At 51.9% G+C, this 13,365-nt stretch overlaps 5 protein-coding genes across 5 annotated transcripts; 4 read left to right on the plus strand and 1 right to left on the minus strand.

Annotated features, from left to right (window-relative positions):
- The first annotated feature begins 2,151 nt into the window (after positions 1-2,151).
- BU24DRAFT_118145 (uncharacterized protein) lies at positions 2,152-3,688 on the plus strand. Its single transcript, XM_033520867.1, has one exon. The coding sequence runs from the start codon at positions 2,328-2,330 to the stop codon at positions 3,570-3,572; it is 1,245 nt and encodes a 414-aa protein (XP_033387689.1). The 5' UTR covers positions 2,152-2,327; the 3' UTR covers positions 3,573-3,688.
- BU24DRAFT_418964 (uncharacterized protein) lies at positions 3,682-4,850 on the plus strand. Its single transcript, XM_033527097.1, has 2 exons — positions 3,682-4,115; positions 4,175-4,850. Exons 1-2 carry the CDS (start codon positions 3,711-3,713, stop codon positions 4,736-4,738), a joined length of 969 nt encoding a protein of 322 aa, XP_033387690.1. The 5' UTR covers positions 3,682-3,710; the 3' UTR covers positions 4,739-4,850.
- A 432-nt stretch (positions 4,851-5,282) lies between these two features.
- Positions 5,283-8,340, plus strand: BU24DRAFT_489336 (Coatomer, beta' subunit; the record flags this gene model as incomplete). The annotated part of the gene is made up of 9 exons (XM_033533633.1): positions 5,283-5,300; positions 5,369-5,402; positions 5,454-5,459; positions 5,509-5,553; positions 5,606-5,719; positions 5,779-5,909; positions 5,959-6,004; positions 6,064-7,231; positions 7,287-8,340. 9 exons carry the CDS (start codon positions 5,283-5,285, stop codon positions 8,338-8,340), a joined length of 2,616 nt encoding a protein of 871 aa, XP_033387691.1.
- A 304-nt stretch (positions 8,341-8,644) lies between these two features.
- BU24DRAFT_418966 (AAA-domain-containing protein) lies at positions 8,645-10,878 on the plus strand (the record flags this gene model as incomplete). Its single annotated transcript, XM_033527098.1, has 4 exons — positions 8,645-8,832; positions 8,964-9,258; positions 9,360-9,729; positions 9,788-10,878. Coding segments are annotated over 4 exons (1,487 nt in total), but the record flags the coding sequence as incomplete, so codon positions are not given.
- BU24DRAFT_118206 (amidase signature enzyme) lies at positions 10,547-13,256 on the minus strand. The gene is made up of 2 exons (XM_033520868.1): positions 12,786-13,256; positions 10,547-12,732 (listed from the first exon to the last, which is right to left on the minus strand). Exons 1-2 carry the CDS (start codon positions 12,786-12,788, stop codon positions 10,672-10,674), a joined length of 2,064 nt encoding a protein of 687 aa, XP_033387693.1. The 5' UTR covers positions 12,789-13,256; the 3' UTR covers positions 10,547-10,671.
- Positions 13,257-13,365: the final 109 nt, after the last annotated feature.

Here is a 13,365-nt window from a genome sequence, read left to right on the forward strand (position 1 = left end):
GCAGCATACTGGTGGTGCCTTCATGTCGGGTGGCCGTGGCCCAGGTGGACGTAACACACCGGGCGGACGCGACAGCCGCGGCAGCAACAACAGCAGCAGCAGCAGCAATGGACGAAGCGTGAGGACCCAACAGATCTCGGCACCCGTCATGGCCGAGAACTCCCTCGGATGGAATTAAGGTGATGCCCGTCATCATCCCCACCACCACTACCACCACCACGAATGCTACGCGACCCGATGTGCGACTGTATATTATATTTCGCCGCCCCGTGCCCAACATGTAATTACTTCACCTCACTGGCCTCGGGCACTTAGTTACCTCTAGTTCTTGTGCGAGCGTCCGCACCTTGTCCTGGCCATTTGATCAGCCAGACGCGTCTACGCTGGCATGACCCATGACCAGCACGGCGCTCCACCTCACTATCTCCTAATGTTCCACACACTCACTAAAGATCAAAGACCATACTCTCAGTATCTCCTTTTAACAATTTTGCCTCGGAATTTTCCTATCTTGTCTATTTTTATTTTCCTATCTATCATTCTACTTTTCACTTCTTAGATACCTGTCCATAGCGTGTGAGCGGAGCCAGCTGGACACTTTTTCACACCTAGTGGTGGGGTTTCATCGACCGCACCACACTTTCATGTCTTTTGGCGGCGGAATTGTCTTGAGATGTTAAAACCACATGTTGCATCTGCATGAGGAGTGGTGTAGGGCATCCGTGGGGATGGATGAGAGGGGGAGGAAGCGGTTGAGCGAGACAAAGGAAGGGGTTGGATGTGTGTTGTTCGTAGTTTGAAGGGGGGTGGTTGTTGTGTGGGTGGTCTTGGTGAGACACACGACATACTAGAGCGAGACATTGTAGAGCGAGAGAGTGAGACTTTTTTGAGGAAGATGTTTTACAACAAAAAGAAAAACTTATTACAATAAAGACGTTTCCCATCCCGAATTGTTTGGTTCCTCCCCATCCTCCTCCCCCCTCCCTCTCCAGCCCTGCCATGCCATGCGCTCTCTCTTGGAACGCTGGCATCGTGGGCTTTGCCTTGTATATACAACCCTTTGTATATATAGTGTATAGCATCGTGGGATATTCCTGTTTTCCCCCTTCCCTCCCCGTTCCTTTCTTCCTTTCTTTCTTGTCGTTTTGTTTGGTCCTGTGTGCTATATACGATGTATGCATTATGCTTGTTGTTTGTCCTCTCGTCTCGTTTTCCCCCAACCTCTTGTTCTCTCGTTTCCCACCCATCTCCCTTGTCCTTGATCTGTTCAAAGGGACCAACCTCCGGACGCCACCACAGCCCATCTTTTCTTCTCTCAGTTCTTTCTGTCATACATTGTTCACGTGCCGTCTTTGTTCGTGGACTGTTTCTTTTTTCGTACACCTGTGGCTCCCACTTTAGAGAGGTAAGTCGGAGGGTGTGTGTGAGTTGGAAGGCAGGTAAGTGTCTAAGTACACAAGAGAAGGGGGTCCCCGGACGGGAAGAACGAAAAAGAAAGAAGAGTTGTTCGCTTACCTGCCATCACAGTTCACCACTACGACAAGACAAGACAAGACAAGGAAGCACACTCGCGAATTTCGAAGGCCAGCCAGTGAGTGAGCGACGACGACGTAACATCGCTCGTGAGAAAGAGCATATCATCACCATCACAACACGCAAAAGACGAACTCACCATGAAACTCCGCGTCAACATGGGTCTCCCGCCCCCGTCCTCCTCCTCCTCCTCCTCCTCCGCCGGCCCCTCCGCCCCCCAACAACCCTTCCGAACACGCTACCAGCTCTTCACGCGGGCGTTCCGGCTCTCGCTTCCTGCGGCACAGCAATCAGCCTGGTCGGCGCGGGACGTCGATCGCACGGCGCGGTGGCTGTACTGGAGCGTCGACCATGCGTTTTGGCAGGCGCTTGCGGACGCGTACCTTGGCGATGGGGGTATGGCGGCGGTGGAGAGGGGGGATGTTAGGATTGCGGCGGGGGAGGTTCCGGGGAAGCCGGCGGGGGAGGGCGATGTTAAGAGGGCGGTGAAGGAGAGGAGGGAGAGCGGGGATGAGGGGTGGAGGGTTTGTGGGGTGCTGGATCGGAGGAGGGTTCAGGAAGAGGAGGTGCCGGAGACGCAGCAGCAGCAGCAGCAGCAGGAGGAGGAGGAGGAGGAGGAGGAGGAGGAGGAGGAGGAGGAGGAGGTGGTGGTGGTGGTGGAAGAGGTGCCGGAGACACAGCAGCAGGAGAGTGAAGAGGATAGTACGACGGAGGAGGAGGAGATACCGGAGACGCAGCAGGCGGATGATGATGACGATGACGATGACGATGACGAGGGAGGTGAGGATGTGGTGATGGGGGGGACGCAGCTGGAGGGTGGGCATGCGGAGTTCCCAATATATGTTGACCCTGAGGAGGGGGGTGGGCAGGCGGGTTTCAATATATATGTTGATCCTGAGGAGCGAGACGGGGGTGGTGGGAATGTCGTCCCAGGAACGCAGCCGCAGCCGCAGCCGCAGCCGCAGGGCGTGCTGGGCGAGATTGTGCTTGAGCCCTCGAAGAGGCTCAAGGAAATCTCCGAATTCGTCGCAGAGCTTGGGGGCGTCATCGGGATGACGCTTGATGAGAAGGTGGAGATGGTGAAGAGTATATGGAACACCTATCGGGAACTGGGTGGCGCCGATCTGGAGAACCAGGAGGATGTCGACCTGGATAACCAGGAGAATATCGATCTGGAACACCAGGAGGATTTCGAGGAAGAGGAAGACGAGGAGAATGGCGAGGAAGAGGAAAACGACTACTCGGAGAACAGTTTCCTCACTGAAAAAGTGCCCGCCAGACAGATGGTCTGGGTGGAAATCCGTAGGCGCGAAGTCATAGACCCTTCGTTGGAAAACTACCCCACGCCCAGCTCGGGAGAGAAGAGTCCTACTGCCGTCGACATATTGTTAAGTCCGGATGATGCTGACCATGCTGGGAGTACCACCGGGACGAAAAAGAGGCCGTACCAGGAGGTTTCTCAAGCAGAAAACGGGGCGTTACCTAGGAAGAAACCTAGAATTCATATTGGACCTCGCCATGCATGGGACGTGGTGCCAGCACTCAACAAAGATATATACCCGGGCCCTGGGTCTCCAGATGATAGTGGAGACGACGACGACGACGACGACGACGACGACGACGATGGCGAGGACGGAAACGACGAAACCGAACGGGTGCGGCGCCTGAAGGCTCAGATCGCCGAACTGAAGCGAGACCACAAATTGGCGACAAGGGAGATTGCAGTCCTTGAGGATCAACTCGTACTTCGCGAACCTACTGGTACTTCCCACTGGCCCGACGAGCCGTGGGATGAGGAATCCGATATCAGAGACCTGTCCTATTTCGACGGCGGTTATCATGAATACTCCAAGAAAGAAAAGAGAAAATATCAGGACGCTTTCCTCCAAGGACTGCCACATCAGTGGCCCCCGCGAGATGAAAGCGGCTGGGAGGGGGTGAGATGGTTAGGCCAAGGTGGCTACGGCCGTGCTGGCTTGTGGGTGGAGTGGGATGCAAATCATAATGTCAAAGACGTAAGTACATCCCTCCTGGTGTGAAGCATTTGTGCCGTCTTACTGGACCAAGAACTGACGGCGGTTTGCACACGATAGCGTATGGTCATCAAGGATGCCGAGAATATAGCCGTCTTCTCGGACCCTAAATACTGGAGGAATAAGCTACCGCGTGAAATTCGTATGCACCAGCTTGTCGATCAATATAGGGACAGCGAGAATGACGACGGACACCAGCATCTGGCCGAACTCCGGGGATATAGACTGATGATGCACAATGACCGTTATCGACTGTATCTGGAGTACTATGATTATGGCGATATGTATCATATCGTGCAAAATCTCCTCCAGCATGACGACGAGGATGCAGAGCCAGGCCCTCACCTCGAAACTCGGGATTCTGATGGTGGCAGAGTCATACCGGAAAACTTCCTATGGTATTTTCTCCATGGAATTGTCGAAGGTTGTCTGGTCTTGCAGAAGGGTAAAGGAAACCGAAAGGGCAAGGTCACGGGGTGGAGACCCATCCAGCATGCCGACCTTACCGTAATGAATGTATTCCTCCAGCCGGCTGAAGACGAGAAAAAGGTGAGTCGATGCCTCCTTGGTTCGCTCAAGTATGGTAGACTAACTTACAGCTTCCAAAGTGGCCAATACCAGTCGTGGGTGACTTTGGGTTGGCGTTCTATACACAGTCCCGCAACCCCGCCGGAGACAATCCAAAGCATTATGGCTTCGATACACAAATGCCCAGATACCCGCCCGAGATGCAGCCTCGGCAGTGGTCCCTGCAAAACCCGTATCAAATTGACCAAAAAGCCGACGTCTGGATGATTGGTGTCATTCTGTGGGTACTAATCACGAGACGACATTCCGAGGAGGGACCCCTTTGGGACAATGGTGGTATACGTAGTAGTTTGCACACCATGCCCCCGGCTGGGAATACGGGTGTGCTTGAGCCTACGAACAACATATACGATTCCTCTATCGGCATCTATCGGCCTCGTTTGCTTGCACTTGTGAGGCAGTGCCTGTCATACTACCCTTGGGATCGACCAACCCTGAAGGAGATCAAGGAAGAGATCGAGGAACATTGGAGCGACTTTCCGGACGAAAAGAATGACATGAGGAGCATGAGGTTCATGGCGCGGAGTGAGTTTCACAAGTATAGATTGCACCCGGATTATCGCCGTTCGAACAAGCCAAAGTAGCGGATGGAAACCAAGTAGAGCTGTGTATATACAGGGGACGTTGGAAACCATCAATCAGTGATGGATATCAAGATTTCGTCATGACCGATTCCAGCGAATTGAAGCGTACTCTTGTGATAGAACTTTAATTATATGAGTGTTTAATACCAGATGTGTGCTTTGGTTTTGGTGCAAGCCATGTCCGTGAGAGAGTTGATAGAAATTGAAAGGTCGATATCTAATCCAAGTATCAGTTGTCGTCGTTGCTGCCCGTCCCACCTTACCAAAAGAGGAAATAGCCACCTGGACCCTCCTAGAGTCTTGGCGACCTATGCAATGCCGACCAACAACACCACAGATGTTCAATGAACACCTATACGGACCACTTACGATCCTCCCTCTGAATCCGAACCTTTCATTCCCGGGTCCTGGAATTTTGGTGCCCATAGCCATCTTCTGCGCGACCCCTCTACCTCCGGCATCGATTCTGCGTCTTTGGACTGGCTTTGAATAGCCACGTCTCACAACCCCCCCTCCGCTTTACACATACACTCGAATTGCAGCCATGCGTTTGGACGTGAAGGTACGGCAATCCCTTGAATGTCTGCATGTGGATCGGAGTGCAGCTACTGACAGGTCATTTGAATATAGAGACAGCTCTTTGCGCGATCGGAGCGAGTCAAAGGTAAGTTCAGTCTGCTCTCCGCACAATTGTTCGCAAGCTAACACGATCAAGGAATTGGTAATTATACCTTCGCATGGCAGCTGAATATTACTGAACAGTTACAAAGACTTCCATCCGACCGAGCCATGGATCCTCACTACACTCTATAGCGGTAAGCCTCGTGAGAAGGAGCATATTGAAGCTCGGGAAGCTGACAGTACCAGGTCATGTCCACATCTGGTCATACATTTCCCAATCGATCGTAAAAACCTTCGAGCTCACCGATGTGCCCGTCCGTGCCGGTCGATTCATTGCTAGAAAGAATTGGATTGTTGCTGGTGCGTCTAGTCCGCATGAGAGGACGTAATGGGCTGCGGTGTTGACAGTAAATTTCTAGGTTCCGATGATTTCCAATTGCGTGTCTACAACTACAACACCTCTGAGAAGGTGACGTCCTTCGAGGCGCATCCGGACTACATCCGTGCAATCGCCGTACACCCTACACAGTCATTTGTCTTGACCGCTAGTGTATGTGAGAGGAGATTAGAAGGTCGGACGACGGCTGACGCATTCACAGGATGACATGACCATCAAATTGTGGGATTGGGACAAGGCATGGAAGTGTACGTGGAACCAATTGGCAGCAATTCGAAGCAAAGTTAGCCGGCTGACAACTTCACAGGCGTCCAGGTATTCGAAGGCCACGGCCACTATGTCATGGGCATCGCCATAAACCCCAAGGATCCTAACACGTTCGCATCGGCATGTCTTGATCGCACAGTCAAGATCTGGTCCCTGGGCAGCGCAACCCCCAACTTCACCCTCGAAGCGCACGAAGCCAAGGGTGTGAACTTCATCGACTACTATCCTCAATCGGACAAGCCATACCTTCTCACAACCTCCGATGACCGCACAGTCAAGGTCTGGGACTACACGACGAAAGCACTCATCGCGACGCTCGAAGGCCACACTTCGAATGTGAGCTTCGCGGTATATCACCCCGAGTTGCCTGTGATAATATCTGGTTCCGAGGATGGCACTATCAAGATCTGGCATTCGTCCACCTATAGATTGGAGCAGTCCCTGAATTATGGTCTGGAGCGAGCCTGGTGTGTGGCCTACCAAAAGGGCAAGAATGGAGTTGCTCTCGGTTTCGATGATGGAGCTGTGGTCATCTCCATGGGTCGGGAGGAACCCGCTGTGAGCATGGACACAACTGGCAAGGTTCTGTGGGCAAGGCACAACGACATCCTTACCGCCGTGATCAAGGGCAACGAGAAGCTGAAGGATGCCGAGCGTCTGACCCTTCCGACCAAAGATCTTGGATCCACCGAGATATACCCCCAATCGCTGCTCCACTCTCCCAAAGGACGTTTCGTGGCAGTCTGTGGTGACGGCGAATACATCATTTACACGGCACTCGCCCTTCGTAACCAGGCCTTTGGCTCCGCACTGGACTTTGCGTGGGCCTCGGCGGAGCATGACAAGGATTATGCCATTCGGGAATCAGCCACGAGTGTGAAGACCTTCAGGAATTTCAAGGAGCGAAGCGTTCTCAATGTTGGATTCTCGGCGGACGGTTTGAGCGGCGGTATTCTCCTTGGTGTTAAGGGACAGGGTGGCATTGGTTTCTTCGACTGGGACAGTGGTGCGCTCGTCCGAAGGATAGAAGTCGAACCGAAGAACGTGTACTGGTCCGAAAGTGGCGAGCTCGTCACACTCGCCACCGAGGATACCTTTTACGTTCTCCGGTATTCAAGAGAGAATTACCTTGAAGCCGTTCAGAATGGCGAGGTCGACGAAGATGGCGCCGAATCCGCTTTCGAAGTTGTTTGCGATATCAACGAGAGGTAAGCTTGACATAGAGAAAAAGCCCTGTAAGGGGAGAATGCTAACGGATGCCAGTGTCCGAACTGGCACATGGGTTGGCGACTGCTTCATCTACACCAACAGCACCAACCGCCTTAATTACCTTGTAGGTGACCAAACCTACACCATCTCCCACTTCGACGCACCGCACTATCTTCTTGGATACCTTCCTCGTGATTCAAGAATCTACGTTGCCGACAAGGACGTCAACGTCGTTTCTTTTGCCCTTTCCCTCGCCGTTGTCGAGTACCAAACACTTGTTCTACGCGGTGATCTTGAGGCCGCCGAAGAGATTCTGCCTTCCGTACCTAAAGACCAGAACAACAAGATCGCACGCTTCTTGGAAGGCCAAGGCTACAAGGAGCTTGCGCTCAAGGTTGCGACTGACCCTGAGCATCGCTTTGATCTAGCTCTGTCACTGGGTGATCTCGAGCAAGCTGTCGAGATTGCCCGAGAGCAAGATACTGAGCACAAGTGGAAGACTGTCGGCGATGCTGCTCTCTCAGGATGGGACATTAAGCTCGCCCAGGAGTGCTTTGTCAAAGCAAAGGATCTGGGATCTCTTCTACTCGTCTACTCGGCTACCTCTGACGCGGCTGGACTTCGAGAACTTGCACAGCTTGCGGAATCCGCCACAGCAAACAACGTTGCTTTCTCTGCCCTCTGGCAAGTTGGGGATGTCCAAGGCTGCATTGACCTATTGGTCAAGACAAATCGCCTTGCGGAGGCAGTCCTTTTCTCACAAACGTACAAGCCGAGCGCTACTGCTTCGCTAGTGAAGCAATGGAAAACGAGTCTCGAGAAGGACAACAAATCCAAAGTCAGCAGGCTTCTAGGAACACCCCCGCAAGACGGCGAGGGAGATGCGGAGATGTTCCCCGAGTGGGACGAATACCTTCGCCTGGAAAGAGAAGGAGGCACAGTAGATGACCTTGTTGATATCAAAGAAGAGCCTGCTGATGATGCTGATGAAGAGATTGTTGCGGATGAAGACGAGGAGGAAGAGGATGATGATGAGGAGGAAGATGATGACGAGGACGATGAGGATGAAGAGGAGGACGAGGAGGAGACGACCGCAAAGAAGGCATAATCAGGTGCACGATGGCGAGGACCCTTGTAGAAACAATTCCTGGTTCGCAACCAGCTTCTTTTGGGTTGAGTTGCGCTACACAGTTAGACGATATGAGTACGGAATCTGAAAAATTATAACATCGACTTTGGCTTATTAGAGCATTTTCTGTACTTAAAGTGACTCCTTTATAATTGTTGAGGTATGAATGTTGCGATGATGATGTCCTTTGTCCTTTATCCATTGTTATTCCAGTCGCGTGGAGCCGAGGCCGATTTCCCTGCATGTTGGAGTGGCGGGCCACCGACGCCTCCGCCGCTCCATCCCATGCTAACTTTATACCTAGTCCTTAGTCCGACAACGCATTCATTCATTGACACGGTACACCCTTCACATCAACTCCTAGGTTTTCGACTCCTTTCGCTGCGATCATCTAAACAAAGAGAGATGAGTGGGAACAAGAAATCCAGCCTGACGGGGTATCTCCCCGATATCCTCATGGCAGCGGCTGCAGTACGTACATCCAATTCGGACAGGCACATGCTCCTGCGCATCCAGCTCTTCATGCTACACGCCTCCAAAGCCCCTACGATGGCTCCGCCACACGCCTCGCACATTATCCAAGTCTGACATTGAAATTGTAGCCGCTACTCGCATACTTCGTCATCCGCTCGCTCCTCACTCGCCTCGACCCAGAGGCCCAACAAAAAGAAGAAGCTCGACAGAAGGCCTCGGCTGCCAGCCGGAAACTCGACGCGATATTAGCCAACAAAGCGCGCGAGGACGACTCGGATTCGGAAGATGAATATGGAACACATAGGAGTAGAGGCGGAAGAAGGAAGGATCGCATCAGGCCTGAGGATCTCGCGTTGACATCTTATGAGCAGACAATTGCCATGGAGGTGGTGGCGCCAGAGGAAATTCCCGTCAGCTTTGATGGTAAGGACAATTCCGGGTTCTATGGCCGATCCCATCCCATAGACACGAAACGAGGCGCATTGGATACCAGTCGGAGCGTGGATGGTGCTAACTTTCAGCAGACATTGGTGGACTCGACAATATCATTGACGACCTAAGGGAGTCCGTGATTTATCCTCTCACACATCCTACCCTTTACACCGCGTCTTCACTCCTTTCCGCACCATCGGGCGTTCTTCTTTATGGCCCACCTGGCTGTGGCAAGACTATGTTGGCAAAGGCTCTCGCTCACGAATCCGGCGCATGCTTCATAAATCTCCACATCTCAACCCTCACGGAGAAGTGGTACGGTGACTCCAACAAGCTCGTTAGCGCTGTGTTCAGTCTGGCGCGAAAGCTTCAGCCAGCCATTGTCTTCATCGATGAGATAGATGCTGTGCTGGGTACTAGGAGATCCGGCGAGCACGAAGCAAGCGGAATGGTCAAGGCCGAGTTCGTCTACCCCACTGCTAGTTCCCTTTGAGAACGAAAACCACTGACATACCACTAGATTCATGACACATTGGGACGGCCTCTCCTCTACACATGCCGGTACAACAACACCTCAACAGATCCTCATCCTAGGAGCGACGAATCGCATCCAAGACATCGATGAAGCCATCTTACGCCGCATGCCCAAGAAATTCCCGGTCGGATTACCTAATGCTTCTCAAAGGCACAATATCTTCTCTTTGATTTTGCGGGGTACCAAGATTGACCAGGCACACTTTGATCTAGACTACCTGGTCCGCCTAAGCGCTGGCATGTCAGGTTCTGACATCAAAGAGGCCTGCAGAGATGCTGCAATGGGCCCAGTGCGCGAGTTGATCAGGAAGAAGAAGGCCGACGGTACCTTAAAGAAAGGAGGAAACCGCGGTGGACGTGGCGTACAAGCCAACGATGTGCGCGGCCTACGCACCGAAGATTTCTTTGGCCAAGGAAGGGGGCTGCGAGAAGTCGTTGACGAACTCGACGACGTAAGGGACGAGGTTGTCAATATCAAGGATGGCAACAGCCGACGAGTTCACACAACAGAGGAGTCGTCAGAAGGAAGTGGATATAGCACAGAAAGCGGCGGAGAGGACCCCCGTTTCCGGGATTCGGCTTACCAAGGCGACGTGGAAGAGGTCAAGAGACAGATCTAATGCTCGACATTCTTTATGGGATTGCGTATCTATAAGTGAGAGCATGCGCTACGTATATATGGGCGGCGTTCGTATTGATTACGGATCCTAGCTTCACCGCTGGTATGGATGAGCATCTATGGCGTATTTCAACATGCTTTCAACTGGGAGACATGTACTATTAAACCTAGAGTGGAACGGGATATCCGCAACATTTGCTACTGGCTATTTATGTTTTGGAGGCAAAACACAATCAACCTCTCTTTATGATTCATGACCGCTCAGTCCAAAAAACCTTTGTATCTACAGAACCCCCTCCGCTTCTTGTAACTATGAGTACCATGATTGGCTTGGGTTGCATAGCTTTAAGTTCCCATCCCAGAACAGGTGCATATGGAGTTGGGTAATCCAGAATAGCATGGAAGGGGCTCTTTAACCCCTCGCCATTGACCTCAGATCCCCTAGGAATGGACTTTTCCCATGCTTTGACTCCATCCAGAAATACTTCTACACAAGCGTTCTCGATGCCATCGTCGAATGCCACCGTTCCAGTGATGTCGATTTTGGGATCCGTGGCATCAGGGATGGGTTTGACCGTGGCACTAAGATGTGCACCAACTGTAGCAGAAGCATGTGCAAGGCGTATAACATCTGTATCAAGCTTCGGAGCCAACGTAGGAGCTCTCCTCCTTTTAGTTTTCGTCTCAAAAGCATATGCATATGCCAGCAACTTCTCGTCATCGTAGGCTTTACCTGCGAATGTGAGATTCAGTGGCATCCCCTCCCGCTCCTCCATATTGCCCATCGGCACGCTGACCGTGGGGACCCCCAGGTGTCTAATCGCACGGTTTCCATTGCTGTACTTGATACCGTTCTGTAATGAGTGACGCGTACTTTCGAGTTCGAATTCGAGATCCGCGAGCCCGACATCACCGTTCGCTGGGAAGACTACGCAGTCGAGTTTCTGTGCGTCCATCCAGTCTTCTAGATCCCGTTTGCGCTGGTCTTCTAGAGCTGGCAGGGCCTTTTCGAGACCGGGATGATCTTTCAGAGAACAGTTGTCGTATGCGGTGGCGAAGTTGGGCAGTTCCGCATACTTGATCCAGTTCCGGACTTCGAGGAAAGTATCTGGCACGTAGTTGGGCGGTTTCGGGAAGAGCAGGTTCGGGTTCACGTCTGCTATGGTCTTCAATGTCGCGTCGTTTGTTTGGATCAAGAATTCGTTCCAGGATTTGGCGATCAGAGACCCTCGTTCGATTAGATTCCAGTCCGACGGGGCTCCTTCGACATTGTTAGCTTCTCTGGACTTGGAGTCGTTTTCGTAGTTCGTGACGAGTGGAAAGTCTGTGGGGATGACTTCAGCACCCAGGGCCTCGAGGTCAGCGCGTGCAGTTTGCCATAATTTGAGTACCGCGTCACTAGTGACGACAGATTTGGCGTGAGGGTCTGAGTCTTGTTGACCGATGTATATCTTCGGCACACCTATACGTTTTCCCTTCAGCGAATTAGGCTGATTCTGTGCTTGATACTGCACATTTTGCGGTACGGGGAGTTTGACATGTTGCTGGTCCCTCCAAAAGTCCCCTTTAGTCTCTTGGTCAGGCTCGGCGATGACCGCGAGAAGTTCGAGCATATCTGCGACAGTCCTTGTGTAGGGAACAGGCACATCGCAGGTGACATACAGCGGCCAGAGGCCTCGGCAGGATAGAACTCCTCTAGAAGGAGTGTACGCTACCAAAGCATTGTTGCTCGCAGGGCTTCTCCCACTGGATACTGTCTCACTTCCGAGTCCGAAACAGGCCATATTCGTAGTTGTGCTCGTGGCAGCTCCGTTGCTAGACCCAGACGAAAAGGCGGCAGTGAGGTACTTCTTACTATATGGCGACTCCGCTCTACCATAGAGTCCCCGTTGCATACCTCCAGCAGCCATGGGAGGCATATTTGTCTTCCCAATCATGACGGCACCCGCTGCACGAAGCCGAGCAGCGATAGCAGAGTCCTCGTTCGATTGGAGCCCTTCCAAGGCGGGAGAACCATTGGTCACACTGAGGCCAACGTACTTGTAGCTGTCCTTCAGCGTGTATGGTATACCTTCTAGAGGCCTAGGAGGTTTCCTAGATGCCCGCCATGCATCTGACGCGGCTGCTTCGTCTAAGACTTTGGGATTGAAGAGTGTGAATGCATTGAGGCCATCACGGTTGTCGTATCTACCAATGCGAATGAGGTAGCTGGTCACTAGTTCAACGCTGGTAACGGCACCCGAAGAGAGTGCTTTTTTGTGGTCTTCTATGGTAGCTTCGAAGATATCGAATGTAGCCATCTTGTGATCGGACTGGTATGATTGTTAAAACTGGACTAGAATTGAACGGTGAGGTAGATATATACCATTGCTGGGCAACTGTAATTGGGAACGGGAATTGTGTCTATCAGGTTGCTTATAGATGTATCCGAAGACGTTGAAAGTACTTCAAAGCAATGATCATTACTTTCAACTTGTAGGTTGGTGTACCAGTCGCCGTTCAAAATAACACTGTGGTGGTGAAAGGCTATGATTATCACTTTACGATACGAGTAGTTAGGACGAGAACAAGTACTAATACGAGAGTTGATAAACGATGAAGCACTGGAGCATATATCTCCGATTTCGGTTGAAGGCAGCAATTTACGGAACTTAGGTGATCAATCACTGAAGTACTTAAAGTACAGCCAGCATTGCTGAAGAGACGACGTGTGCGTCCAGCAGATACGTATTCTTATCCGGCGTCTATAGATTCCAAGACTTGAGTGATCCACATCTATTATACGAAGTAGGACAAAGTATGTCAGAATAGGCCATTACTCATGCTGCTACTTTACCTCTATCAGATAGTGATGCTATCGTCCCCGCATCTTAAACGCCCTACAGGGATAGGCCAGCCTCGGCCTTGGCAAGAACGTACTAAGCTTCTAATTGCTATTATCTAAA

Source organism: Aaosphaeria arxii, assembly GCF_010015735.1.
Source record: "Aaosphaeria arxii CBS 175.79 unplaced genomic scaffold BU24scaffold_2, whole genome shotgun sequence".
Taxonomy (NCBI): Eukaryota; Fungi; Ascomycota; class Dothideomycetes; order Pleosporales; genus Aaosphaeria; species Aaosphaeria arxii.

Coding starts and splice junctions, on each gene's coding strand:
- BU24DRAFT_118145 (XM_033520867.1), top strand. CDS start 2,328: ATGGGGGGGACGCAGCTGGAGGGTGGGCATGCGGAGTTCCCAATATAT.
- BU24DRAFT_418964 (XM_033527097.1), top strand. CDS start 3,711: ATGCACCAGCTTGTCGATCAATATAGGGACAGCGAGAATGACGACGGA. Junction 4,116..4,174: donor CGGCTGAAGACGAGAAAAAG/GTGAGTCGATGC, acceptor CAGCTTCCAAAG/TGGCCAATACCAGTCGTGGG.